The 27,606-nt window shown below is 29.3% G+C and overlaps 1 protein-coding gene across 7 annotated transcripts in view; it reads left to right on the top strand.

The window, feature by feature from the left end:
• Nucleotides 1–27,606, top strand: part of LOC122503420 (RNA binding protein fox-1 homolog 2) — a 411,323-nt gene that overhangs the window by 327,045 nt on the left and 56,672 nt on the right. For 4 of the 7 annotated variants that reach the window (XM_043613948.1, XM_043613951.1, XM_043613949.1 and 1 more), the window contains 2 exons: nt 8,544–8,697; nt 20,331–20,394. In XM_043613948.1, coding sequence (XP_043469883.1) covers nt 8,544–8,697; nt 20,331–20,394 — 218 coding nt within the window. Of the gene's footprint in view, nt 1–115; nt 264–8,543; nt 8,698–20,330; nt 20,395–27,606 lie in introns of all 7 variants that reach the window. The other 3 variants (XM_043613952.1, XM_043613950.1, XM_043613947.1) reach the window with 1 other exon arrangement.

The raw sequence follows: 27,606 nt of genomic DNA, 5'->3' as shown, positions 1-27,606 counted from the left end.
AATGAAAAGTAAATTGTGATTATAAACGTGCTATTTCGTCTCTAAACTGACAACCGCTCCAAAAAGGAGTGTACATAATAATATTGTTGGAGCAGCTGACGAACGTTTTTGACAGGATACAGGTTACCAGCGATGCCTTGGAGTTGGTTAGGAGCTGCGGCACCGTCAGCAGCTGCAGCAGCGGCAGTCGCAGCAGCCGCTGTGACATCATCACCAGCAGCAGCACCCCTCGTACTCACACCAAGAGCTGCGGCGAGACGGAGGTACAAACAAATCTTTATCTTCTAAGAAACCCTTCTATTTATTTGGCTGCCATTATTCGTATAATTCGTATGTAACCTGCCATCATATACATTAAGTGTCCACATCTTTTGTACTTCTTTTGTTATATGTATACAATCACACACCCTCTATTTAAATTACTACCTCTTCTTCTCGTTGTAATACATCCTCGTTTGCCAGACGCTCACGCGTGCAACTTAACCCTAGCACCCTACTTGCTAGAATAGAACCCTTGAATTCTGTATTCTGTTGTAGCCTGCACGAAATATTCCGGTCTTGCATTCATTTCACGTTAGTTGATTACTGAACTTGTCGACCCCTCTCAAAGGCACGCATCGTTGTAAACCATTTCCCAGAAAACCACCCTCACTATAGTTCAAACAGTTTCTAGTTTTGTAGAATTAATTGTATCATTTATTTATTTTCTGGTTATAAGTGTCAGTTTTTAGTATATTTTTAGAGTGTTTAAACATTCACCAGAGCCTAGATTCAAAAAGAAACTTTTATAATAATAATATTTAAAAGGTTTTGGGCTACACAATGAATATAATATTCATTCATCAGGTTGATAACTATTTCTTAAAAAAACACTTATTTTGGATAAAAATTTTTTTTATTTTCGACCAAGAAAAATTATCCAATTCAGAAAATTTACAATGGGCCCTACCAAAGTTAGGTCGGGCTACTCCAAATCTGATACAAATCATATTAATTTGTTCCTCCGTGCAAAATTAACCACTCTCACGTTGGTTCTCTAAAGTAACCGAACTGCTTTTTTTCGTAAACTCACCATATTCTCTTTCATGCATTTTTCATTTAAAATTTAAAATATTTACAATGAAATATAATTAACATTTATACTCTATCAATAGTGACTGTTTATAAATTGTGTTTAGATTTTCTTGCAAACGATAAGCTTTAAATAAAAAATGTATAAAACAAAATATTACCAGGTGGTTATGAGAAAAAATACAGAGTGGTTACTTTTGAGAACCAACGTGAAAGAGGTTCTTTTAGAGGAACAAAGTGAGAGTGGTTAGTTTTGCACGGAGGTATCGAATATACTGGATTTTGTAATCATAAATTTTCATTAATGATGAGAAATTTACTATTCTATCTTTAATAGTACATTATGCACCAAGGATCGTAAGTTCATCTTTATGAACGAGCGTGAAGTTCGCAGAACGAGTCGGGCTCGCGCGAAGCGCGAGCCCGCGAGTTCTGTGATCACGCGAGTGTCATGAAGATGAATACGATCCGAGGTGCATACGACTGTTTATGCAACACAGACTGTAATAAAAAAAGCTTAGATCGAAAACACTTTTTTTATTTACAAACACCTGAAGACAAAAACGAGATAATATGTGACATACTACTAGTGTACCGATATACATTCAAACGTACTAAAACGTTTTGTCGCGTGGGGGGGTTCGGGGGGTCTCCCCCCGACGGGGTCCAGGGGCGGAGCCCCGGTCAGGGGGTTCGGGGGGCGAAGCCCCCCGACCACAAAAAAACCAACTTAAAAGAATAATATTAATAATGTTTTTTGACATTTCAAAGAACCGCATTTAATAATACCCCAAGCCACCGGACGCATCGGGGGGCGAAGCCCCCCGAAACCTAGTCATGTGCTTCGACATATTAATAAAAATAATATCATTAAAGAACAAAAACAGAATTTTTCACACGAGCGATCGCGAATCTTAGGTTAGGTTTTGACAGTAGAGTTGGTTGCCAGGGACCCTCACCAAGCGCGAATGCGCATGCGCATACATTTGGTGAGAGTCTCTGGGAACTGTGCGTCTGACAGCATCTAGTTACATTATATCCAACTTTTGTACAGAAATAGTAACATTATAACCCGGTTATTGGGTTTATAATGTAACTAGGGTCTATAATGTAACTAACACGAAATAAAGTGTACTCCCCTCCAGCATTATTCGCACCGGGCTATAATAAGTAACTTACAACCTGCAAAACAGGTGGCGTAAAGTGCGTATTACAGTGCTGTGTTGCATAAAAAGAATAATATCATCTCTGAATTTTTTGAAAAGGACATTATTGGGAGAATAATTTTAAATCAGTGTTTTCCACGGACATAATTTTGCTAAAATTAAATTTTAAAAGACTTATAGAGCAATTCTATGGTAAGTGAAATTGGAAATTTCCTTCTATTATGTGATTTAGATGAATTTGTCCTTTATTGTTCTCTTGAATGTCAGTAAAAAATAGAGAATCTTTTATGGAAAAATATTTATAAACATAGGAGAAATAAATAAAAAAATGTATTTAATGCTGTGGGTCACTTGTATAGTTTTATATATTGCGAATATGGCTCAATTTCAAGATTTTGCTACAAATTCTCGTTTGCTTCATGTAAACTATAAAAATATGACCCACAGCATTGTACATTTTTATTTATTTCTCGGAAAGATAGGCATATCCCATTTTGAAACTCACAGAGAACCTAGAAGTAAAAATATACTATTGCCACAAAAAGTATTAACCAAAAAATGGAGTATTTTCAAAAATCGAAAATAAAAATTTTTTTCTTCAATGTCAACAAAGTATCGAAGAAATTCTCTTTCAACAATTTTTTAGTGGAAAGTTTTATAAACAGTTTTAAAAAAATTGTCCTCAGTATCTTTTACTAATAAAAAGTTTTATGGTTTCAAAGGAAAAAATGCTAAAAAATTTCAAAGTTGTATAACATCTCCTATGTTTATGAATATTTTTCCAAAAAAGTTTTTTTCACTACTGTTTTAGTTGCATTCAAGAGAACAATAAACCACAGTTTTGTAAAAATCCCGTACTAAAAGAAAATTTCCTCTATCTCTTACCATTGAATTGTTCTATAATATATTTAGTGTCAATCACAAAATCACTACAAAAAACGAAATGTTTGAAGATGTAATAAATGTGAAAAAAAGTTTACTTTTTCTATTATTGGATTGAAGTCTTTTTATGCTACTTCCTGGCTATCATTAATGTTGTAGGAGAGACCAGTGTTACTTGGTGCACTTTTCACTCATTGTTGTTTGACATAAACATTTTTGCTTTTTTAAATCCTTATTGCACGGAAAGCTTGCTGTAACATCTCAGCTTCAATTAATAAAAAGCTGCAATCCATTTGGTACTTTTTTTAGTCCACTTAATTTAAAACTGAGCAAAGTGAGCCAAGCAACCCCGCCCGTGGTTGCCTGGCTCATGAGTGAACTTTATTAAATTATACGATTTAAAGTTTAAACAATGTGTGACACAGTTAAATAAGTTTTCTACTGCCATTTTACAATAAAAACATTTAAGAAAGGATCATATTTAATTACAATTAAAAACATTTTTTGTGTAAGCGTAAAATTATAGAAAATTGTATAAAATAGACACTGTGAGTATTTAAAAGACGCATTCTTCATTTCAATTTTTTTAATAGGATTATTTTTTGATACTTAATAATATATAAATTACATAATATTAAATTTTATTAAACCTTGGCCAAATCGCGCCAAGTAACCCTGAAGGTACTTTTTATATACTTATTAATTTTTTATTAACAATATTAATATAAATAAAAAATTCTTTGTTGTCCCTTAAGGGGGGAGTCTGGTCAAATCGAGGGTTTTTTCCAAAGTATTTTTTCTAAAGATATAATATATTTTTATTAACCAAAATTTTTTTACACGTAAGGGAACATATTCAGAAGAAAATTTAAACAAAAAAAATTAATTTAAATTTAAGTATATATAGAATGATATAGGGGAGGGTAGGCTACATTGAACCGGGTATTTTATAAAGTCCAAGAACTAATAAAATTTTACTAATTTCGATCAGGTTTTTGTATGAAAATTAAGCTGAAGTACTCCTTTAGTTAATACTCACGTTACAAACACAAATTATTATGATTAAATAATAAAATTAAATTTTTTTCTAGCCAGTTACACTTTTCTTATTTTGAAGAATGTGTGTCTACATTGAACCACCTTTAATAAAACACTACAATTTACTTCTACAATAATATTTCCACTTACACATTGTAAAAAATCTTATTTTTCACTCAAAAAAATAGAAAATTGTTGTTAAAGAGTTATTATTTGTTAATATAGGAGATTAATATATTTTGATGTCAGGTTAGGTAGGTAAAGTGACAGTTTGAGTTTATTTCGTTCACAATTGTGATGAAAGCATGTCTTCCAGTATTTTGCTTACTAATTAGTAGAGCAGACAACTTTACAACTCTTAAAATTGAAAATTCTTTGCTTTTTCGGGTGGTTCAATGATGCCGCACTCACTGTATTCACATGACATTCACAACAAAAATTGTTTATAATAAATTTATGTAAGAGTTAAAATTCTTTATCACATCGGAATATTGAAGTTGGCACCCTAAGCTAAATAAATCACAAGTTTACTAATTTTTAAAACTTCCTATTTCAAAAGAAAACTTGATTATATTTCCACAAAATTTTTTGTTTTGTACGTGAAAAACAGTTTTTTTGGTTTTTCTTTATAAATAATAAACCTACGTGCCCGAAATTTTTGGACATAGTTTGTTTCAGTAAAACTAACTTATATATTAAATAAGAAAAAATTTCACTCAGTCATTTCTCAGAAAATTGAAGTGGTTCACTGTTGACGCTGGTTCAATGTAGCCTACTCTCCCCTAGTAGTGACAAGTCAAAGGGTCGTAAAAATCGGCGGGCGCTCTGGAGTCCACAAAAATGGTCTAAAATAGAAAATCGAAGAAGTTTTGGTTAATATATGATAGTAAAATGAGGATGAACCTCAATTTACCTAAAAAAAATTTTTTTGCAAAAATGTCGAGAAAAATAAAAAAAGTGAAAAAAGTTTTTTATATTCATTGTGCTCTAACTTTTTTTATAATAAAAATTCATAAATATTATAGGTTCATCCTCATTTTACTATCATATATTAACCAAAACTTCTTCGATTTTCTATTTTAGACCATTTTTGTGGACTCCAGAGCGCCCGCCGATTTTTACGACCCTTTGACTTGTCACTACTATATCATTCTATATATACTTAAATTTAAATTAATTTTTTTTTGTTTAAATTTTCTTCTGAATATGTTCCCTTACGTGTAAAAAAATTTTGGTTAATAAAAATATATTATATCTTTAGAAAAAACACTTTGGAAAAAACCCTTGATTTGACCAGACTCCCCCCTTAAAAATAAATGTTTAGACCTCAAAACTTGATATTTGAACTTTTTTTAAGATCATTTCCTAAAAAGATATAACAAAAAAATGAAGAGGTAAACAATTTGCTTTGGAGTACCAAAATCAATTATTTTAATTTATACTCCACAATAATTAATGAATAAAAATGAAACTTTGTACAAACTTACAGTTCATCAAGTATTTTAACTTGAGTGGAGAGAACAATTAATTTAACTTAAAACTTAAAACTCTGCACCAAATAGTCCTGGTCTCCTCTGGTCGTATTATTTCTTTGGATATTTTTGTTATTGTGGTTTTTTGCTTGAAACTAAATAATTGAGTTTTTAAGGCATTTGTTTCAGATTTATACTGAATCAAATTTAGTTTTTGATTTTTAAATTCTGTTTTCTAATAATTGTGTTTTCCTTTGCGTTAATATAAAATTTGTGGTTCTTTGAATACTTTTTTTCTGGTCAGCATTTTATATTCTAAACGAAATATTACACTTTGATTTACTCTAAATAATAATAAATAATTTTACAAATATCGCTCAATTCTAATACTTTTCAATCCAAACTAATTTCGTTTTTGAACTTTCAAGTTTTAATTCTGATAGGTTGGTCTGAGTTGAAATCAATTTAACTCTGTTTAATATACCTAATTTTTTATGAATTTTATGGAATCATTTTAATTGGTTCTAATTAACGCCTTTTAACCGGGCTCCTAATATGTACTAAGGAGTACAGGTGTGTGTTTATATCTAGGGGTACAAAAAATGTAAACAACATAAAAATTAATAAGTCACTACTTTTCAATAAAAGGTCGGACGTAAAAATTTCAAATTTAGTAAATTTAAGATTTTTACGTCCGACGTCATAATTTAAAAATGAATGATGAATTAAATTTATAAATTTTTATCTCCTGTTGGAATGTGCCTGCTATTTTGCATTATCACGCTCTAGAACTTGACCTAACACACTGAAAACAGGTAGCAAACAATACACGGAAAAAATTTCGGCGTACCGAGATCCTGATTTGGGAATTATGTTGTCCTAGCAAGTCTGGTAGGAACGTCAGCTGCACCTAAATTTTTTCCGTGTAGTTGAATGCGAATAGACTGAGTGCTAAAATAACTCACTGCAAACTTACTGTTACTGTTCAAATTTTTGTTTGCTATTTTTTCGTTGCGAATCTCTTTCCAGATAAGTTATTTATATAAGTTATCCAATTAAGATAAAAGTTTACTAAAATGTTGTCATTGTTAGTAGAAGTCTATATACAAAATATTTTTCGAGTCAGAGTTTCAAAATTTTCATTTCTTGTAAAATAAATTTTTTTGTAGGTCTTCTAACATCTATTCATTAATATGAAAAAAGTAAAATTTGACTTTGTAATTCAAGTTAGGTTAAGTTAGGAATATGTCTGCACTATATCCACCAATACAATATGTAATAATTAGCCATAATTATGGCAGTAACAAAAATTCATATTGTTATGCTTGCTTCCTTTAAATTTAGAAACTTAATTCTAATCTTTTTTTGTGGTTCTGGAAAGAAATTCGTAAATTCAACAGATTATAAAATAAAGCAGCTAACATTTATTAGATACAACGCTGATGAAAGGTAGGCAGACCTTTTACAATGTTCGATAAAAAATATTTCTCATTTTATTTTGTTTATTTGTCTCAATAATGTAGACAATTTTGCATTTTATATACACTGAAAAAAATTTAATTAAATCAAGTAAAAGATAAAGTAAAGTTCAATTATTATCATTGAACCAAAACAATTCAGTACTTGGCGGAAGTAAATATGTTATTATTTCAACCAAATGTTAATTAATTAAATGATAAAAATGTTTGACCTAAGAAACATTTTTACCTCAACCAAGACTGACTCCTAATTTTATTTCCTCATTCTCCCACCTTACAACTTGGTAGTCCTGACTAGAAACTCGACCTCGAACTTTGCGTTCAAAATAATCTTTCTTTTAAATAAAACCTTACATTCATTCATCCGTTTATGCATTTCTTCTCATTATTAGCTGTCATGAACACAAGTTGGCAGCTTATCACACCCCAAAATACGGTTTTTGTGTATTCTGAAATTCAACAATATCCGAAACTAAATTTATCCTAAACTAATCGATCATTTTCAAACACGATATGTGTTTCGAGTGTCTGTCTGACAGTAAGAAGACGTGATATCACTTTTTCCTTTAAACGAAAGTCCCGATTTCATCTTTTGCACTCATGTCAATATTCATAACTTGTTGAGTTGCATAATTAACGCATACTTGATTATAATAATTTATTTTAAAAAATATACACTCTTCTCATATCTCGATCGAGACTGACGCCGCATTCTATTTTTTATTATTAACCATGTCATGTATCAATTTCCAATTTCAAAAAACATTGTCGGATAGTCAACTTTATTTTGCCTTTTCTTTTCTATGGGTGAAAAATTTTTGACGGTGGGAGAACTTTTATTAGACTTTTTTCTTTCTGAAGTGTCTTTGTTGATGTTTTCATTATTTCAAGAATCTGTTGATTTCTAAATGTTTTGATAAAGCTTTATTTAAGTGTTGGAGACTTTTTGAACAACTTTTTGAATTTTTATAAAGAAGTTTAGACTTTTTTGAAAAATCTTCTGTCTGTAATTTTCAAATGCTTTAATAAATTTTCAATTTTGTTTGAATTTTTATTTCCTTTTGTCGAATCTTCTAAATTCCTTAATAAACTTGGAAAATTCTCTAGATTTTTCGGGAAGCTTTCTACACACAATGAACTCTTAGATTTCTTTGATAAATCCTTTGAATGTTGGAAGTCTTTTTGTTTCTCACAAATTTCTAAAGACTAAATTTTTCTCTATGAAACTATCCTATTTTCATCATGTCGGATTGGAAATATTTGCTCGAACATATGTGGTGGGTAAATTTGATGGGGTTGCTGCTTGTGATGAAGCCGCTGGTGCTGCTACTACGTGTGACGTCGCTCCCAATCGAAGCTCGACAAGGAATCGACTGAACTGAAAGCGAATCTTCAATAAATTACAAGGTAGGCCATTTGTGGCATGTTTGTTACAGCCGCTGCATTAAGAGGAGTTTCCATTCAACGAGGGCGAGTTGGTACAACTAGAGCAGCATTTCCAGCAAGTGCCGCCGCACTTGCTCTTGCCAGGAACCCAGGGCCTCTCGCAGCTGCCGCTGCAGCAACGGCCCTGCACCCCTTCGCGCCTGCGTGAGTACTAATTTTAGAATGGAAAGAAAAAATCACCTTCTTAACTGATGCCGATTATTAAATATTCTTTAATTTGTCATTTGGTTAAAAACAAATTCTGATAGAAGAATATATATATCTATATTGTGCTTAACAACTTGTGACTTTTAAGTTACGTGTTCTATTCCATTGCTAATCTACAAATAACTTTTATAGCAAAATTCATTTTCTAAAGAGATTAATTGAGATTTTGTGAAAAAGTCTTTAAACTTTTTAAATGTAATAAAAAGCTGTCAAGTATAAAAATGTTGATATTTATTGAATTAATTATTTATTAGATTTTTCTATGTAAAAATATTCAACCCAAGTCGAAATTATAAACCTCTATATCTTTCAAGCTTCCTTTGAATTCAATTAATACTTTTTTAATGTTTTGAATCTCACTAGTACTTTTTGAACCGCTTTTAAACCTAAATTGGTTAAAAATGTAAATATTTGACAAATTTTTTATTAAAGAAGGCAAGTGTTAAAAGCAAGTGTTAAAAAGGAACAAAGAAGGTGTAGAAGGGATATAAAATCCAGTTTTTAATTTTTTAAATATAATTAAAAATGGATTTTTTCAAATAATTAAATTTTATTGATAGTTCAGTCAAAGCCTAAAAAATCAAAGTTGTTCCCTACTTCTTCGATTTTGACAGTAAAAAGGCCGAAAGAGATTTTAAAAACTTTTAGATTTATGAGGTTTTGAAATTTTAAAAAGAATGCCAAAATTTGATGAATTTTTTAGTAATTGTTTATTATTTTTGCTAAAAATTTAAAAAAATATATTTCGTCTAAAAAATTTTTTTGAAATAAATATTTTACTCAAAGTGTCATTTTTTTGCTTTCAATAACAATGTTTTGATTCTCACTTATTTCACGAATATTTACAAAAAACTTAGGAAAACTCTAAACATCTGCAAGATATTGCATTTTTTGTTCTTGCATGCAACCGCTCTAAACGCATTATCAGGCTATACTCTACCTGCAAACTAATGTTCAAAATCACCTATAACTCGTAAATTTTAACCGAATTTAATTTTTCTTTTAGGAAAATGCTCAGCTATATATTAGTAGGGGAGAGTGGGGTAAGCCGGCTAGTTGTCAATTTCTCTGAGATGGTGAAATTATCAAATGTCTTACTTATAAATTTGAAACAACCATGTGCTTACACTTGTATTTGTGCAACGCTGGGAAAAACTTTTTTTCTTAGTTGCGTTATAAACTTTTGCGAACTTGTTCTTAAGAAAATTTTGAAAAAATCGTGTAGTATTTCCAAACATTCTGTCTTAGGTTTTAAAAAAATAAAAAAAAAACCGATTTTGAGATATATTGAAATTTAGAATTCAACCTTGAATTTCAAGGTGAAATTTACACTTTTAATTTGATTAATTTTACTTATATCAATATATTAAATGGGAAAAAGATATTTTCAAAAAAGTCAAAATTTTGAAACTCCGTAACTCAAAAAATATTTTATCAAATTCAAAAAAAATTTATATTTACACTTCTACTATAATAATAATAGTAACATTTTAGCAAAGTTTCGAGAAAATTCAACAACATAAATTTTTTGACCTGGAAAGTTGAGGAATTTTGTCCCATATACATATATAAATTAGAAATCTGATTTTTGATCCAATATAATCCTGTTATTTTTTCATTAATTATATTTAGATTATATAAATTCAGTATTATAGAGATAAAAAACTAAAAAGGCCGTTTTGACCCACATGGGGACCGGTTTACCCCAGAGGGTTAGTGAAACCGGCCTGTTAGCAAAAAACCTTTATTATGGGCGGTTTACCCCACTTTCCCCTGAGAATATTTTGAATTTTTTTAAATTTTTATTTCCTTAAACAAATTATTATTGTCATTTACTAACTTTTACAATTTAAAATTATTTAAATTATAATTTTATTTTTAAGCTGAATCGGTATTTCAACAAAGGTTGTAAATTTGCAAAATTAGAAAAAACTGCATCTTTTTCTGGGTACTCTTATGTAAATGGTTAGTAAATAGAGTAGGGCGGGGCTAGGAGGCGAGTTAGTATAACCTCAAAATCTAATTTTTCAAATCTCCTTGCCGTCGATCAGGAAGACTCACTGTCACAAACTGACTAGATAACGTTAGGTTCGGCATGCATCACATTCTGACATGAAATTTATTGCTGAGCTTGAATATTGTATTGGTTTTTTAAAATTATTAAGTTTTGTTAGAAGTACATTAGTTTTTTTGTCAAGTGTGCTAGTGGGGCTAGGTAAAGCGGCTTTGTGGCGCTTTGTAGCGTTATCAATATTGACAACTTTATTATTTTGTCACATTTTCAGCTCTATGGTGCTCAAAAATATTCAAAAACGTATAAGACCGAATGAAGAAGCTGTTAAGGAAGCAGATGCATGATTTGTTCATGATGGTTCGGAAATACTAACTGCTAGGAAACAAGATTAAGCTTTTAGTTTGTTTTATATAAGTATAAAAGAAATATTTTATGCGCCTTTTTGAGAATCGTGATTTTGACAAATTTTTTAAAAAAGGGTTTTAGTTCGATTCACATATAAGATGGAAAACCATAATGTACAGCAAAGTTGAAGCCAAAGAACAAAACTTTCAATCCAGAGTTCATCTATTCAAATCGGTTAATTCTTCCCTCACAGCACCGGGGTATTTCAGGATTTCCCTGGGACTTCCTGAGGATATCCATTTGCTTTCGGCGGTTCGGATATCTATGAACATCCCTAGGATATCCCAAGGATATCCTATAGCCCCACTCTACTCTAACAATAGTTATTTATTTAAAACTTGTTTAAACAAGTTGAGCGGTTGCGCGCAAGGACAAAAAATACAATATCTTGTAAATGTTTAGAGTCTTGATCAATTTTTTTTAAATACTCGTGAAATAAGTGAGCATCGAAACATTGTTATTAAAAGCAAAGAAATGTCACTCTTGAAAAAAATGTTTGTTTAAAAATTATTTTTTGATTAATTTGTTTTGACCTGAAAAAAAATGAACCCAGGTTGTTTGTGTGTTTGTAATAACTAATTCAACACATGTCAAAATTTTACCCTTTCATATCATATTTTATACTTTTTTTAATATCCCAACTTAATCTTTTTAAATTTTTACGCGATTAGTGATTTGCAAATTAATATTATCGCCAGGTCATGTAATATTATAAATTGTAATGAAAGTTATTTTCAATTCTTAATAGAAGAAGGTTCATTTTTCTTTTCATTAAATAGTTTTTAATGTATTTCTTATTATATCATGAAAAAAGGTCTCAAAGCATTGTTTGATTTTTTTTTAATACTTATCACGAAAATATTAATATTATATGAAAATTCAAAGGCAAACACGTTCGCCTTTGGATTTTCTGACAATGCCTTATAATACACTGACCTTTCTGTAGATAGTCCTATGGAGTTTGATTTTAAATAAAACTGCGCTACATTGCACGTGCTCGTTAATATTGTATCTGTCGAATTTACTGCACTTGCACGTTTCGCACATGGTCTAACCTTTAACTCATAAAGAACTTAAGAAGTTGGAGATTCAAGAGAAAACCCGGCATTCAATAGAATTGGAATAAAAACACTCTTTTAATTCTCGATCTCTCATCATAATAAAAAAATTCTTTATTGAGTTTTTAATTTTTTTCTATTTGATTTTATTTTGATTGAAAGTATGTCGTCGCTTGAGGGCAGAATGATGCCATTTAAATTACGATTTAAAAAACATGCCACCTCAAATGTCAACTTTTTTGTTTATTTTAGACTATTGTAATCATTATGAATAAATTTTTCTCCGTGTAATATTTATATCTGATTGCAGTTTGAACCCTAAAAGTTAAGGGAATCCAAAGTTAATTTCAGGGAATAATTTTTATACGATTTTCGCTTTTTTGAGATATTTCAGTCAACCTAAAATAAACAAAAAAAATTGACATTTGAGATGGCATGTTTTGACAATCTTGATTCAAATGGCATCATTCTGCCCTCAAGCGACGATGCTTTATAATGTATTATAAATTGAACCTCCGAATCAAAAACCTCGATTATTTTCTTGACCGCTTATTTGCAATTGATTATAGTATTATGTCATAGGTCCGTGATCTAATGATCCACAGGAATCTTGCCGTGTAAACTTGTTGCAATATTACTTGAAATCTTGCAGCAAGCTTTACTTCCCAGTGGGCAAAAAACCATCATTGTTTTAAAAACGTTCCAAAAACGTTTTTAAAACGTTTCATGACTGCCAAATAACGTCCCAAAAACGTTATATGTTTCAAAAACGTTTTAAAATCAATGGAACGTTTTTGGAACATTATCTGGGAGACATAAAACGTTCTAAAAACGTTTTTGGAACGTTTTTAAAACAATGATGGTTTTTTGCCCACTGGGTTGTAAGGAAATATTTGCTTATATATTATTTAATAAATTAATTATTCAATATTTAACTTTTATGTAATATGTAATCTAATTGTAATACCCAGATAGCACGAGAGCTTGTCGCAGGCAGCAAAATGTCCATGCACATTAATCTTTCCGTGAAGGGTTGTTGTAAGCTTACAGTGAAAGTTTTCTACAAGCTTATTACAAAAGTTTGTACAAGGTTGCTGCAATTAGGTATTCAAAACCATTTCTTAAATTACAAAGAAATTTTATTTTTTTATTTTTTAAATTTTTCTTATAACGTTAATTCTAATTAATTATGCCTTGCTAGTTTTATTTTGGAATTTACCATTCATGAAAAATGTATTGAAAACAAATTCAAGGGGACAGGGAATAGAACCCGGGTTCGACGAACGCAAACCATAGACCCTAACAAACAAGCTGAACAACCATCTTTCAGAGGAAAAAAATCTTGCACTGTTTCTACTCATAAAATCAGTTTCATGTTAAGGGCAACATTTTTTTTCTCTGACAGTTGTTTATTTAGCTTGTTGGTTAGGGTCTTTGGATTGCGCCTATCAAACCCGGGTTCAATTTCCAGTTTCTTCGAACTTGTATCTAAAATTTTCTCATGAATGTTAAGTTCCAAAATATAACAAGCAAGGCATAATTAATGATAGTGATCGTTAACCCTCTGCTGATGCTAACTTATCCCCACTCTATCGCCAAAGAACGTAACTCCCATAGTCCCCACCAGGCGTCCAGAATGACGATTTTTGACGATAACGTTCGTTATCATCAGCAGAGAGTTAAGAAAGATTTTCAAATTGAAGAAATAAAAAACTATAAATAAAATTTCTTTTTAATTTAAGAAATATTTTTGAAAACTTTTAATACCCTTGCTGCAAGCTTGTAAAACCTTTCAGCAATTTTGAACCAGTCTTTTAGCAAACTTTTGTAACAAGTTTCATTGTAAGCTAACAACAACCTTTAGCCGAAAGATTACTATGCTTGCACTGAGAGAAATGGGTGGTAAGATTTTGATGGTGTAAATCAGATGTTGTCCGATATCCTCATCATGCTACTGGATACCATCAAAGATGTTACAAAAATATTTTTATGTTACCCAGTACAATCCAAGATGTATCTCCGTACAATCAGATTGTGGATCTATCTGGATAACTGTCTGTACATATAGCACTAAAAAGAGAGGTCGTCAAGTGTTCCAAATTTTGTAACCGCTAATGGGCCTTTGTTTAAAAGTTATTAGCAATAAACAAATTTTTGTAATAGTTTTAAAATATACAGTGAACGCATATTTTAAAAATTCATGAAATCGGACTAAAATTGCAAACTCAAGGATTTTTGGGGTCGCTGATCACGAATTAGATGTCAGTTTTTCAAATTTCAAAATGGCAGATCCAATATGGCGGCTGAATTTTTAAAAATTGATTACATTTACTTGAAACTTGCCACTCGGGGGTTTTTGGGGTCACTAATTTCATATCTGTTGTCAGTTTTTTAAAGTTCAAAATGGTAAATTCAATATGACGAATAACTTTTTAAAAATCGCTCAGGTTCGCTTAAGGTACTACTACACTTTAGAATTTTTAAAAAATTTATTTATTTTTATTTTCTTTTAACTCCTTAACGCTTCAAAATACACCTCCTCAAGTGTTCATAACCAATTGTGAATAATAAAAATAAATTTTTCAAAAAGTATTCAATAAATATAATGAGCCATTGAAAAAGTAAATAAGGCTTTAAGGGGATGATGGGGGTCTAACTATTTGTTACGACCAGCAGAAACAGTGTTGGTAACCCTGGTTAAAAAACCGGACAGATTTCGGACTGATCCGAAATTTGTCCGAAACAGTGCGGTTTATGGTCAGGTTTTTTTCACCCTAAATTAATCCGGAAAAATCCGAACTCTATACGGTTTGTGAACAACTAGTGAATCCGGAATTAGTCCGAAACAGTCAAAAATTAGTCCGGACAATTTAGTGAATGTTAATAAAAAAAATAATTATACAAGTTACACGTATATTAATTATTATTACTTTATGGTACATTCAACATATTTTTCGATTTACCTATCGCAATTTTATTTACATTCACTTAAAATTTCTAACACATCAGTGTTAATTTTAATATTGAAACAAGATAACTAATAATACTAGTTATTTAAAAACAAATTGACTGCAGAATTAAATATTTTATTTACCATAAGTAAATACCCGGAATAAAAAGTAGAACCGATTTCGGACTAATCCGGAATTTGTCCGCAACAGTACGATTTATTGTGGAGTTTTTTCACCATGAATTAAGTTTGAAATCAATACCGTTTCTTATCACTATTGAATCCGTAATTAGTCCGGTTTAGTCTGCAGTTAGTCAGATCATATGCGACTAGTAAATGCAGAAGTAATCCGAAACAGTCTGCTTATGAAGAGGTTTTTGTCGCTCGGAATTTGTCCGGATAAATTCAAACTCAATGCAGTTTGTGTATAACCAGTTAATCCGAAATTAGTCCGATCTAGTCCAAAGTTAGTCTGATAATACGCAACTTGCAAATGTGAAATAAGTCCGATTAAGTCCGGAATAAATATTGTTATGGTCAGGTTTTTGTCATACGAAATTATAATTATAGTTTTAATTTATCTGAATTTAATGTAAATTGTTTTTAACATACAAATTCAATATTATACCAAAATTATTCCGGATTAAGTCTTTGAATTGGATTGAATGTGGATTGTTTTGAACTGTCTGTGGATTGTATATATTTACAAATTTTTATAATAATAAGACTTATTTTCGGACTGGGGTGTTTTGATCGGATATTATTCGGATTGAGGCTGACTATTACCGGATTCTTTGCATAGAGATTTTGGATTGTTCCATACTTGTTTCGAATTTAGTATTATTTACATATTGATTTCGGATTATTTCATATTTATTTTAGATGAGTTTTTTGACGGACATAATTTCGGATTGTTGCGTAATAATTACGGACTTAATTCATAGACATTTAAGATTACTCCAGACTGATTTAGGATTCACACTTTCACTTGGATTGATGTTAAATTAACGCGTATCATTTTCGTAAAATTATCGTACTAATCCACACTAATATACCAGCATTTAATTCGGATTAATGCGAAATTTTTACCAGGGATATAATATGATTCGGGTGGCCGTCTATTACTGGATTCTTAGCATACATATTTCGGATTGTTTCGTATTTGTTTCGGAATATGATTTTACCACACTAATTCTGAATTGAAGCGGACTAATGTCGGATTCTTTGCGTACAGATTTTGGATTATTTCGTATTTGTTTCGGATTATGTCTTTCAATTGGATTTAATCCCAATTGTTGCAGACAATTTTTGGATTCGTTACATACAGCTTTCGGATTGTTTCGTACTTCTTTCAGAATGGGATTTTGCCACACTTAATTTCAAATTGTTGCGGACTAATACCGTATTTCGTGCTTACAGAGTTCGGATTGCTCCAGACATTTTGCGGATTAAGTATTTTTAACTAGATTAAACTCGGATTGTTGCGGACTGATTCCGTATTCTTTACATATTGATTTCGGATAATTCGGTACTTATTTTAGAAGAATTCTTCACCGCGAGAAGTAGAGGGATTCCAATTTTCATAAAAATTTTAGATAATTTATGGATGGCCTCTAACGATACATATAAGGTTTAAACGCGTTTTTCTCAAAATAACGTTTTCAAAAAAAAACATTTTTGCATACAATAAAAATAATGAAAAACATGGTATGTTTTGAAAGAAACATCTGCTATTTTTTTATTTTAATCGATTTTTCATTAACGGTGGTGGATTTCTATGCAAGACACCTTCCTTTTTAAAAAGCAATTTGAATTTTTTGTTTCGGATTTGTCAATTTTGAGATGAATTGTCCGCCATTTGACATTCAACTTTTTGGAGGTTTGAATTTGATGCTATCTGCAGATTATGATATTAAGTAAAAATTGAAAATAAACCATTATTTTTATTCTACAAATATGTACTAAGATAGAAAATTTTTTTTTACATATATTTATAATAAAAGAGCTAAGAAAAAAATATTAAAAATTTGATCTTTTAAGAGCCTTCTAAAGTGTAGTAGTAGAGTAGTACCGACAGAAATAAGCCACACTTTGGTTTTCACTTATTGCGTTTATTTGTAGAGAAAAAAGTTACCTAACTTTAGACAAACACATTTAAAATTTTTTAACTTTAACATATTGTTTAACATCGTTATGCAAAAAAAGAGAAATTTGCGATATCACGATTTTGTAGACAGAAGTAGGCCACCCAAGTTTTTTGATCTAAAATAAGTAAAAGGATCAAGCACTATGATTGTTTATGTTAAATGATTAATTTTTTCAATAAATAGTATTGTAAAACCAAGCACAAACAGTGCGTTCCGAAATTTTATTAATTTTTATTTGTTTTATAGCATCAAGTAATTTGTCATAGTCAATGAGTTCATAGCCAGTCGGTTTACCCTTTCTTGGTGGCTTGATTGCTAAACCATTCAAATTAATTCATAGAACCACTTCATTAGTTTATACAAAATCACTAAATGTCGAAACGAAACATCAATGCTGTGGCCCACTTCTGTCCACAAGCATAATTTGACGAGAAATTACGTGGCCATAACACCTCGCGACAATATGAAACAGTCTATTTAATTTTTTTAAGGTTAATAGGTCTGATATTATAATGAAGACTATTTATCCGATTGAATTCGATGAATAACTTATGTAAACAACGATAACTTTTACAATGAGAAAAAAGGAAAAAGTAGATAATTTTGGCACTAATTGCTGGAGAACATAATTGTACGTCGCACACTTCAATGACCAATTGAAAATCGACCTTCTGATGATAACAAAAGAAAAAAATTTCAGTTGACAGATATGTCACTTGTAAAACCAAAAACGGCTGGTGGTCCACTTCTGTCAATGCTACTCTACCTTAAAACTTTTGTCTTATCTTATTTAAAATATGTGTTCACTTTATATTTTAAAACTATTACAAAAATTTGTTTATTGCTAATAACTTTTAAACAAAAGCCCATTAGCGGCTACAAAAAAATACGTGTCTAATGGATTACGATGTAGAATAACATATTGCAGCCCAGTAAAATTTGGGGAGGGACACTTGACGACCTCTCTTTGTAAGTATGGCACCCAGCACGATCATTATGTTATATTTCTCTCTCAGTGTGGACATTTTGCTGTCTGACACAAGATTGCACTTTAAAACGTAATAATAACGTACTAATAAAAATCTTTACTAATTTCCTTAAGGAATTGAAATTGTTTATTATTATCCTCAATTAATGGATAATAATAATTGCTAACGTCGTAGTAGACTTTAACAATTAAGATTATAATTACCAGTTAAGACAATATTGTGAAGGGTCTGTTCAGGAGACGGATACTTATACGCTGGGCTTGACAAGTCGTGCACGAAAGATTTAATTCTAGCTATCTAGCAGGGAGTTAGAGAACTACACGGAGAAAAATAGTTAGCTATTTCAGCTAATTTTTAGCTACCTTAGCTAACCTTAATTGCTATTATATTGATAGCAATTATTGTTAGCTAATGCAGCTAATAATTAGCTAAAATAGCTAAAAATTTTTGCTAAAACAGCTAATTATTAGCTGTAATAGCTAAAAATTCGCTATCCATATAATAGCAAACTCATTTTTCTCCGTGTAATAGAGGTTTCTTTTATAATTCTCTAACTCGCTTCTAAATGGCTGAAACTACATCTCAGTGCACGATTTGACTCGCACAGAGTATGAGAATCCATCTCCTGAACAGACCCTTCACAATATTATCTTAACTAATAATCTTGATAGTTAACGTCGTTAGCAATTTTTTATTAATATCCATTGATCACGAATAATAATATCCTTCAATTCTTTGGGGAAATTAATAAAGTTTTTTATTATAACTTTGTTATATTATATATTACATAAAAATTAAATATTTTTATTTCTTTGACTTGTGGTAATCCTGTTAATGAAAAAACTGCCGTAATTTCAAAACGAAGAGAGACTCTACACTGAAAAAAATTCTCAGTAAATTTGACTACTTTTAACTACTTTTCTTAGTTCAATAAGTCCCCAAAGATATGTTTGAACTTAAATTAGTTACTGGATATGTAGTTGAATGAAGTAGTAATACAATTGCATTAACTACTTTTCTTAGTTAAATAGGAACCAATGACAGTTTTGCAGTAAAATTAACTGCTTATTTGTAGTTAAAGTTACTAATATAACTCAGTAGTAAAAATAGCAAAATAAAATTATTTATTATTTATTATAAATATAATAATATTAAAACTCAATAGAGTTCCATTTTTTTATATTTTCCTCTACTTACTTTTGTTTATCTATATACCTTACATATTTAATTTCTATATACCTAACAGAGAAAAATCCCTAAACTCCGGGAATTGAACGCTCGACCCTAACATTCGTAAACCGATAACCTAACCACCTAATCACGCTCGCCCGCTACGATGACTTGCTTAATACTTGAGGACATACCTGCCACAGTTCAACTGATAACTGTAGTTAACTTTACTACTTAAAATAATTGCATTAATACCTTTTTCACAGTTGGTACTCTTCTAAAACTCTTTAACAAAAATTACATCGAAAATTATTCAACTGATAGAAGAAGTAAAATCTACTACAAAATCTCACTTCACTCTACATTTAAACTGTCATTGGAGCCTATCGAACTACTTTAAGTAGTAGAATCTACTACGTTATTTCTGTAACATACCTGCAAATACAAATTTAACTACAAATTTACTTTAATTGAATTAATAAATTTTAACTACATAAAATAGTTAAAATAAGTATGCAAAGATAGTTAGACTAACTGAAAAATTAATTCCTTTTATTAATTTTTACTCTACTAAAGGGATGTAGTTGAAAATGTCTCATGAATTTTTTTCAGTGTATGCTTCAAGATGAGACTTTTTCAAGACAAGACGAAATTGAAAACACTAGTTATTTAGAATAAAAGTAAGCTGTAAATTAAAATTAGTTTAAAACTATCTAAATTTTAAGTCTTGAACTTATTGTTAAAATTACCAAATTAATTTCTCAAATGGATCGCGGAGTAAAAAGAATTGAAAAAATTATCAAATAAAGTTAATTTTGTTTCATAATTTGATTTCAGTGTTTACTACGATCCGTTCCTAGCAGCACACGCAGCAACGCAGGACCCGAACTATAGGCTACAGGTGAGAATACATTTTTGATTTAAAAGACGAATTTGGATATACTCTCATCTATTTTCACGAACTTGTTTTGCTTTTTGACTGAGGGAAAATTTGATTATCTTAAAGAGTTTTCACTCATTTTTAAGCGTTACTAGTTCGTTTATTTTTGTTAAGCTAATTTCTTAATAGAAAGAGAAAAACAAACAAAACCTATTTTAAATAAAGGAAACAATGGTTGCCACTCGGAATCACAGCTGGAATGGCCGCAAGCTACAGCTGACGTTAGTTTACACATCTACCTCTCTAAATCGTCATCCTTTGTCGCCTTTTAATACTGTATTTATGCGAATCATACTGCAGCTAAAAGAACATCAAAATTCCAAAAGTTTAAGCAATTGTCTCTGTATAATATCATGCAACTAACGTGAATTTAAAAAGTTAGGTTTTTTGATAGAACCATATTTGGATATTTCATTTTCACACTCGTTAATTCTTAAATTGATAGATCTTAAAGATTCTTAATGTAAACCTATATTAAAATATTATGTATTATTTATTTTAATTAATGTTTCATGGGTGTATGAGTTTTCTTTCTCACGGGGGTGAAGAGGACAATGCTTTTAAAGCATCCCCAGGAAACTCCCATTTTTATGGGGTATGACGAACTCGACACAAAGTGCAAGAAAAAAAATGGCAATCTCCAATAAATATGCATATTTATTTTAAATTAACAATACCCCATGAAATTCTGCAAGTTTTTTATTTTAAAAATAATTTAACATTTCTAGGGTTGTCATAGGTCAGAGAAACCAGGGAAAAGTCAGGGATTTTTATTAACACTGTAAAAAAAGAGCGTCTTGGTTTAAGACGTTTAAGTGGTCACATTTTAGACGTTTATAAGCGTCTTATTTGCCTTCTAAAATGCATGTATTTGGAGGTTATGTTTTCCATTTAAGACGCTCAAATAAGACAATTAAGACAATTTATTTTCAACTATTCAAAAGTAATAAAATTCTTCGCAGAAATTCATATATTATGTTCAAAAAATTTTTAAAATGCCACTTCAAAATTTTAATTATCTTTAAAAATAATAAAATTCTTCTCCAAAAATCAATTATATTCAAAAATTTTCCTTAATTCAATCATTTTCAATATCTATTATTTTATAATAAAATTTTTCAAAACATTTCAATTATTTAAAAAAAGGTGTTGATAAAATTTAAAGCAAACATTACATTATTTTCATAAACAATAACATTTTTTACCTAGATTCAATTATTTTCAAGAATAATAAAACTCATAATAGAATTTCAATTATTTTTAATATAATTTTTAATCGAATTTCTCCATAAATGTAATTATTCTTGAAAATTTTATTAAAATTTGTCGAAAAATGGAATTATTTAAAAATTTGTTGATAAAATTCTTTATGAGGATTCAATTTTGAAAAACATTCATTTATTCAATAAATTATTTATTTAGAATTTTCTAATAAAAATTGATTTAAAAATAATTATATTTTTCGAAGAATTTACTTAAAATTGTATTAAAAATAATTGAAATCCTGTGAAGAATTTTATTATTTAGGAGAATAATTGAATTCTTGTAACGAATTTTTATTAAATTTTTTTTAAATAATTGAAATCCTGTAAAGCATTGAATTATTTATGAAAATAATTGAATACTTGCAATGCATTTTATTACTTTTTTTAAAATAATTGAATTCGTTTAAGAAATTTTATTAATAAATAGTAGATTTTGAAATATTATACACGAAATGTAAATAAAATATAATTGTTTTGCTGAGGTGTGAGTACTAATATAATCATTATGTAATGAGACTCCGCTTGTATAAGCCCTAGGGGCTAAGAACAAGGTTTTGAATAAAAAATAATTAAAATCCTATAAAAAATTTTATAATTTATGAAAATAATTGAATTCTCAGAACGAATATCAATACAATATTTTTTTAAATAATTGAATTCATGTGAAAAATTTTATTACTTGTAAAAATAATTATAAATTCTTAGGAAGGATTTTATTAAAATTTTTGTAAATACATAATTTAATTTTTTTTGAAAAATTTTATAGAAATTTAAATTATTATAAAACATGAAGATATCGATCACTCCGAGTAGAAGACTCGAAGTGATTAGTATCTTCATATTTTATAATAATATTCTTATAAGTTGTTGAATTTCATGACATTTTTGAAAATCTTAATTCCAATGCAATAATAATAATGATTAAATATTTATTTAAAAAATAATTTATTGGTGTTTTGGAATAATTTTACAATTAAAAAAATTCGTAAGAGTCATTCCATTATATTTCGACTAAAGTCGTTGCTGACTAATTTTAAAAAATTATAATATTTGGCAGAAATGATGTTAAAGATATTAGGATCACCGAACAAAAAGAATTTTTTAAATATTTTTTATATTTATTGTAAAATAAGCATCTAAAGTATATGAAGTCGTAAAAACTGTCACTTTTTCATCTATTAGAAAATGTTGAAAAAAACATATAATTTACTATAAAAACGTAAAAAAATTATAATAATTTATTAAGAATGAATTGTTTTATTATTATAAATTGATAAAAACAATTATTAATAAGAAATATTAAATAAAAAATGATTTTAAAGTTCACCTGCCAAATAACCTAAATTTGCGCAAATTTCATTCACTAAATGTAAGAAAGAAAAATTATTAAATTGAATAAAACCTTATGAAATATAAAGTACCTGTGATTAACTTTTAGTTTTCCTTATCACTTTCTTCCTTTTTTCTTCATAAATGTTAAAAAATAAGGAATTAAAACTGGCACTTTGCTTATTTTCACGATTTTAAAATGTAAATAACTTCTGCCCAGAAAAATTAAAAATTACGAAAATCGGTCAATAATTAATTGATCACTAGATACACTCACTAGAAAAAGATTTTCTTTGGTCCCGAAGCTATTTCTCAAATTAATTAACTTTAAACTTTTTACTATTTTTATCAGGTTAATACATGTGTTTTTAAAGGACGAAGAACTCTTCTTGTTTAATTGTTTTAAACCAACTTCAGTTTTAAAAAAATCACATGTATTAACCTGATAAAAATAGTAAAAAGTTTAAAGTTAATTAATTCGGAAAATAGCTTCGGGACCAAAGAAAATCTTTTTCCAGTGAGTGTATCTCTACTGCCCAAATTAAAAACCTAGTAAGTCGCATTTGCCGTTAAGGCAAAAGTCGCTTAAATGGTAAGCAGGCTTCGAAGTGACACACTTTTCCACTTTTTTGACACTTTTTTTGGTCAAGCCTACTTTTTGCTACTTATTTTGTCAAAAAGCTACTAAATGCTACTTTTTCCCAAAAAAAGGTAAAAAAAAATTGACAGAATTCAAGAATTTTAGTTTTTTTGTGAATTTCGTAGATTTCAAAAAGCCCGCCAAGTGAATTAAATTTATTATTGGACGCGTGATTATAATATATTATAATTACTAATAGTGGATGTTTATTAAATTACAACTTTTGAACTTTTCGGATTTTTCGTATCTAATTTTATTATTCTTTAAGCTTCTTAAAAAAATTAAAAACTAAGTTTTTTATTTTTCACCATATAATTTATAATATAGTAATACCTTTTTTGACTTTATAAAAGTTTCATCAAGTACAGAAAAAATCAATTAATTAAGAATAAAAACTTAATTCTTTTGGTTATATAAATTGTTTGATTAAAAATCCAAAATAATATTTCCCGTGTAGAAATTGCCATTATAGTCCCTGATAATAATAGAGCTCTTTTGTGGCCCGTAACAGTTTTCCCCAACAAAAAATTATATCGTTTTCCCTATCAGGGCCTAATACGGCCCGATTGATGAGACCGAATTCCACATTTTCGAATATAATATGGCACGCAAAGTAATTCCCTTATAAGGGTCCCAAACAGAACAAATACGGTCCCTAATATTAAAAGTTTAATTAATTATTTTTTATTATTTTGCGTCTAGTATTATACAATCAAATTGTTAGTCTCAGTTTATTCAACTACTACATATTATTATATTATAGTATATTATAATTATTAATTAGTTATTCATTATTATGAATTTATATTTTTAAAAAATTAAAAAAATAGCTCCTTGCAACATTTTAGTTTATTTAAACAATTTGTTTATTAATGTGGCACGCGAAGTAAATCTCTTTCAACGGTCCCAGTCAGAGGAATAAGGCTCGCTGATTACAAATCTGAAGTCATTTTTAAACATTTCAAAATGGCGGATCCAATATGGCGGTCAAAATTAAAAATTTGATCAGATTCGAATAATATTTGTAAGCCGGGGGTTTTTAGAGTCGCTGATTACGAAGCTGATTTTACTTTTTAAAAATTCAAAATGTCGGATCCAAAATAGATTGTCAAAAAACTTGTTACTCACGGGTTTTTGGAGTCGCTGATTACGAATCTAATATCACTTTTTAAAAATTCAAAATGTCGGATCCAAAATAGATAATAAAATATTTAAATATGATCCAATTCGCTTAAAACTTGTAAAAATAATAAATTATTTACATTATAGATTAGTGAAAGCAAGAATTTCTTAAAAGTGACTTCAAATTTGTAAATAGCGATCTCAAAAAACCCCAAATAACAAGTTTTATGTGAATCTGATCAAATTTGAATTTTTTCCGCCATATTGGAACAGCCATTTTTAATTCGTAAAAAGTGACTTCTGATTCGTAGTCAGCGACCCTAAAAACCTCCGAGTCACAATTTTTAATAAAACTGCGTCAAATTAAAAATTTTTCCGCCATATTGGAACCGCCATTTTGAATTTTTAAAAGTGACATCAGATTCTTATTCAGCGACCCCAAAAACCCCCGAGTAACAAGTTTCATGCGAATCTGATCAAATTTGAATTTTGACCGCCATATTGGATCCGCCATTTTGAATTTTGAAAAAGTAACATCAGATTCTTAATCAGCGACGACAAAAACCCCCGAGTAACAAGTTTCATGCGAATCTGATCAAATTTGAATTTTTGACAGCCATATTGGATCCGCCATTTTGAATTTTGAAAAAGTAACATCAGATTCTTATTCAGCGACCCCAAAAACCCCCGAGTAACAAGTTTCATGCGAATCTGATCAAATTTGAATTTTGACCGCCATACTGGATCCGCCATTTTGAATTTTGAAAAAGTAACATCAGATTCTTAATCAGCGACGACAAAAACCCCCGAGTAACAAGTGTCATGCGAATCTGATCAAATTTGAATTTTGACCGCCATATTGGATCCGCCATTTTGAATGTCTAAAAAATGATAGAGACATTATTTTTTGTAAATTAATAATTAATGTGAACATAAATGTCCTCAAGTATTAAGGAAGTCATTGTAGCGTGCGAGCGTGGTTAGGTGGTTAGATTATCGGTTTGCGAATATTAGGGTCGTGGGTTGAATTCCCGGCGTTTAGGAATTTTTTCTCTGTTAGATGTATTTGTATTAAATATATGAGGTAAAATAAACAAAAGTACGTAGGAAAAAAGGTTAGAAAACGAAATTAAACAATTATTAAACATAAATAAATAAATAATTTCAGTTTACTACCTACTTTATATAATTAATTTAATTGTTTTTTATAGTTGTTTCAACTACGTTTTTTATTGGGGCCTCCAGGAGCTATGATAATTAATGTTAGAATTATGATATTAATTTATGATAATTATTTACTCATCTTCCTAATTATTTACGCCTCCTGGAACTACAAGAAATAGTCAAAAATGAATAAAAACCAGGGTTTTTTAAGTAGGCGGTCATTTGTAATTAGTAGGGCTTTGATAGGGGTCCTGTTAGGCCCTTGTTTGGGGCCACATTAATTTTCCACTGTCGGGCCCTATTACCTTTTGCGTAACGAAACTGGTGAGGTCCCCAGCAATTTGCCTTATTCGGCCCCTAATATTAAAAGGGAAAACTTATACGGCCCCTACCAGTGCCACATTGCAATTTCTACACGGGTTATTTATAACGTGATTATTTATTATATGTTTATAAACTTTTTGTCAAATTTAAAAATATTAATTGTATTTTTAATAATACAGTGTTTTAAGTCGGTTATTGTTCAATAATAAAAACATTTATAAAGATTTAAGATTAATCTAGAAAAAAAATTATAATTTTTTTATTGGAATTAAATGACTCATCATTTATTATTGTACAAAATTATGGCTATGTGGATTCTAAAATTTAAAAAATTTGTATGACTAAAAACAATACCTTTTTTCCATTTTGATAGTTGTTATTAGTAAATTACTAAAAAATGTTTACGTTTCATTCTTAAAAATTAGATGGCTGATAAAAAGTTATTGATAGTTTTTTAAAAAATAATAAGAAAGAAGGTGTCAATTTTACTTCTCAAAATTATGAGCCTGTTATTAAAAAACAAATTCTTATGAAAGATCTCCTTTAAGTATTATTAACAATTACATTTCATTATGTGCAAAATGTTATGAACAAGTGCGTTTTACATTCTAATGTAAAATATCGACAAAAAAGCTATTATATTTTCATGTTTTATGTTTATATCAAAATTTAATAAAAATTTTGTGAATTCGTATTTCTAATATTTTTTTCTTTCAATTTTTTCGACAACATAGGGTAAACGTACCAATTGTCGACGATGGTTCCTGTTGTCGAGTAAACAAACTTTGAATTTTATTTAAACAGTGTAGCACATTGTAAATGAAAAAAAGTAATAAATATTAATTTTTTTATGCGTTATAAATGTGAAAAAAATATATTAATATTATATAAACAAACAAATGAGACATTTTAGACAATATTTTTTGGTTATTACCATGGTAACATCGACAAATGGAACACCCTCGGCAATTAGTACACTTACCCTATATTCACTTAATTTTCTTACTTAAAAAACTAATTTTACTTTATTTTTAATATGCTACTTTTTTTCAATTTAAAGGACACTTTTTTCTTCCAAAATGCTACTTTTTCATACTTTTTTTGACCTGCTACTAGACTTCAAAGCCTGGGTAAGCGACTTTGAACCTTACGGCAAATGCGACTTACTAGGTTTTTACTTTGGGCAGCAGATCTAGTGATCAATTAATTATTGCCCAATTTTCGTAATTTTTCATTTTTCTGGGCAGAAGTTATTTAAATTTTAAAATCGTGAAAATAAGCAAAGTGCCAGTTTTAATTGCTTATTTTTTAACATTTGTGAAGAAAAAA

The sequence above is a fragment of the Leptopilina heterotoma genome, unplaced genomic scaffold (assembly GCF_015476425.1).
Source record: "Leptopilina heterotoma isolate Lh14 unplaced genomic scaffold, ASM1547642v1 Lhet_260, whole genome shotgun sequence".
Taxonomy (NCBI): domain Eukaryota; kingdom Metazoa; phylum Arthropoda; class Insecta; order Hymenoptera; family Figitidae; genus Leptopilina; species Leptopilina heterotoma.
Note: the sequence above shows the minus strand (reverse complement) of the source record. Positions and strands in the feature narration are given on the sequence as shown.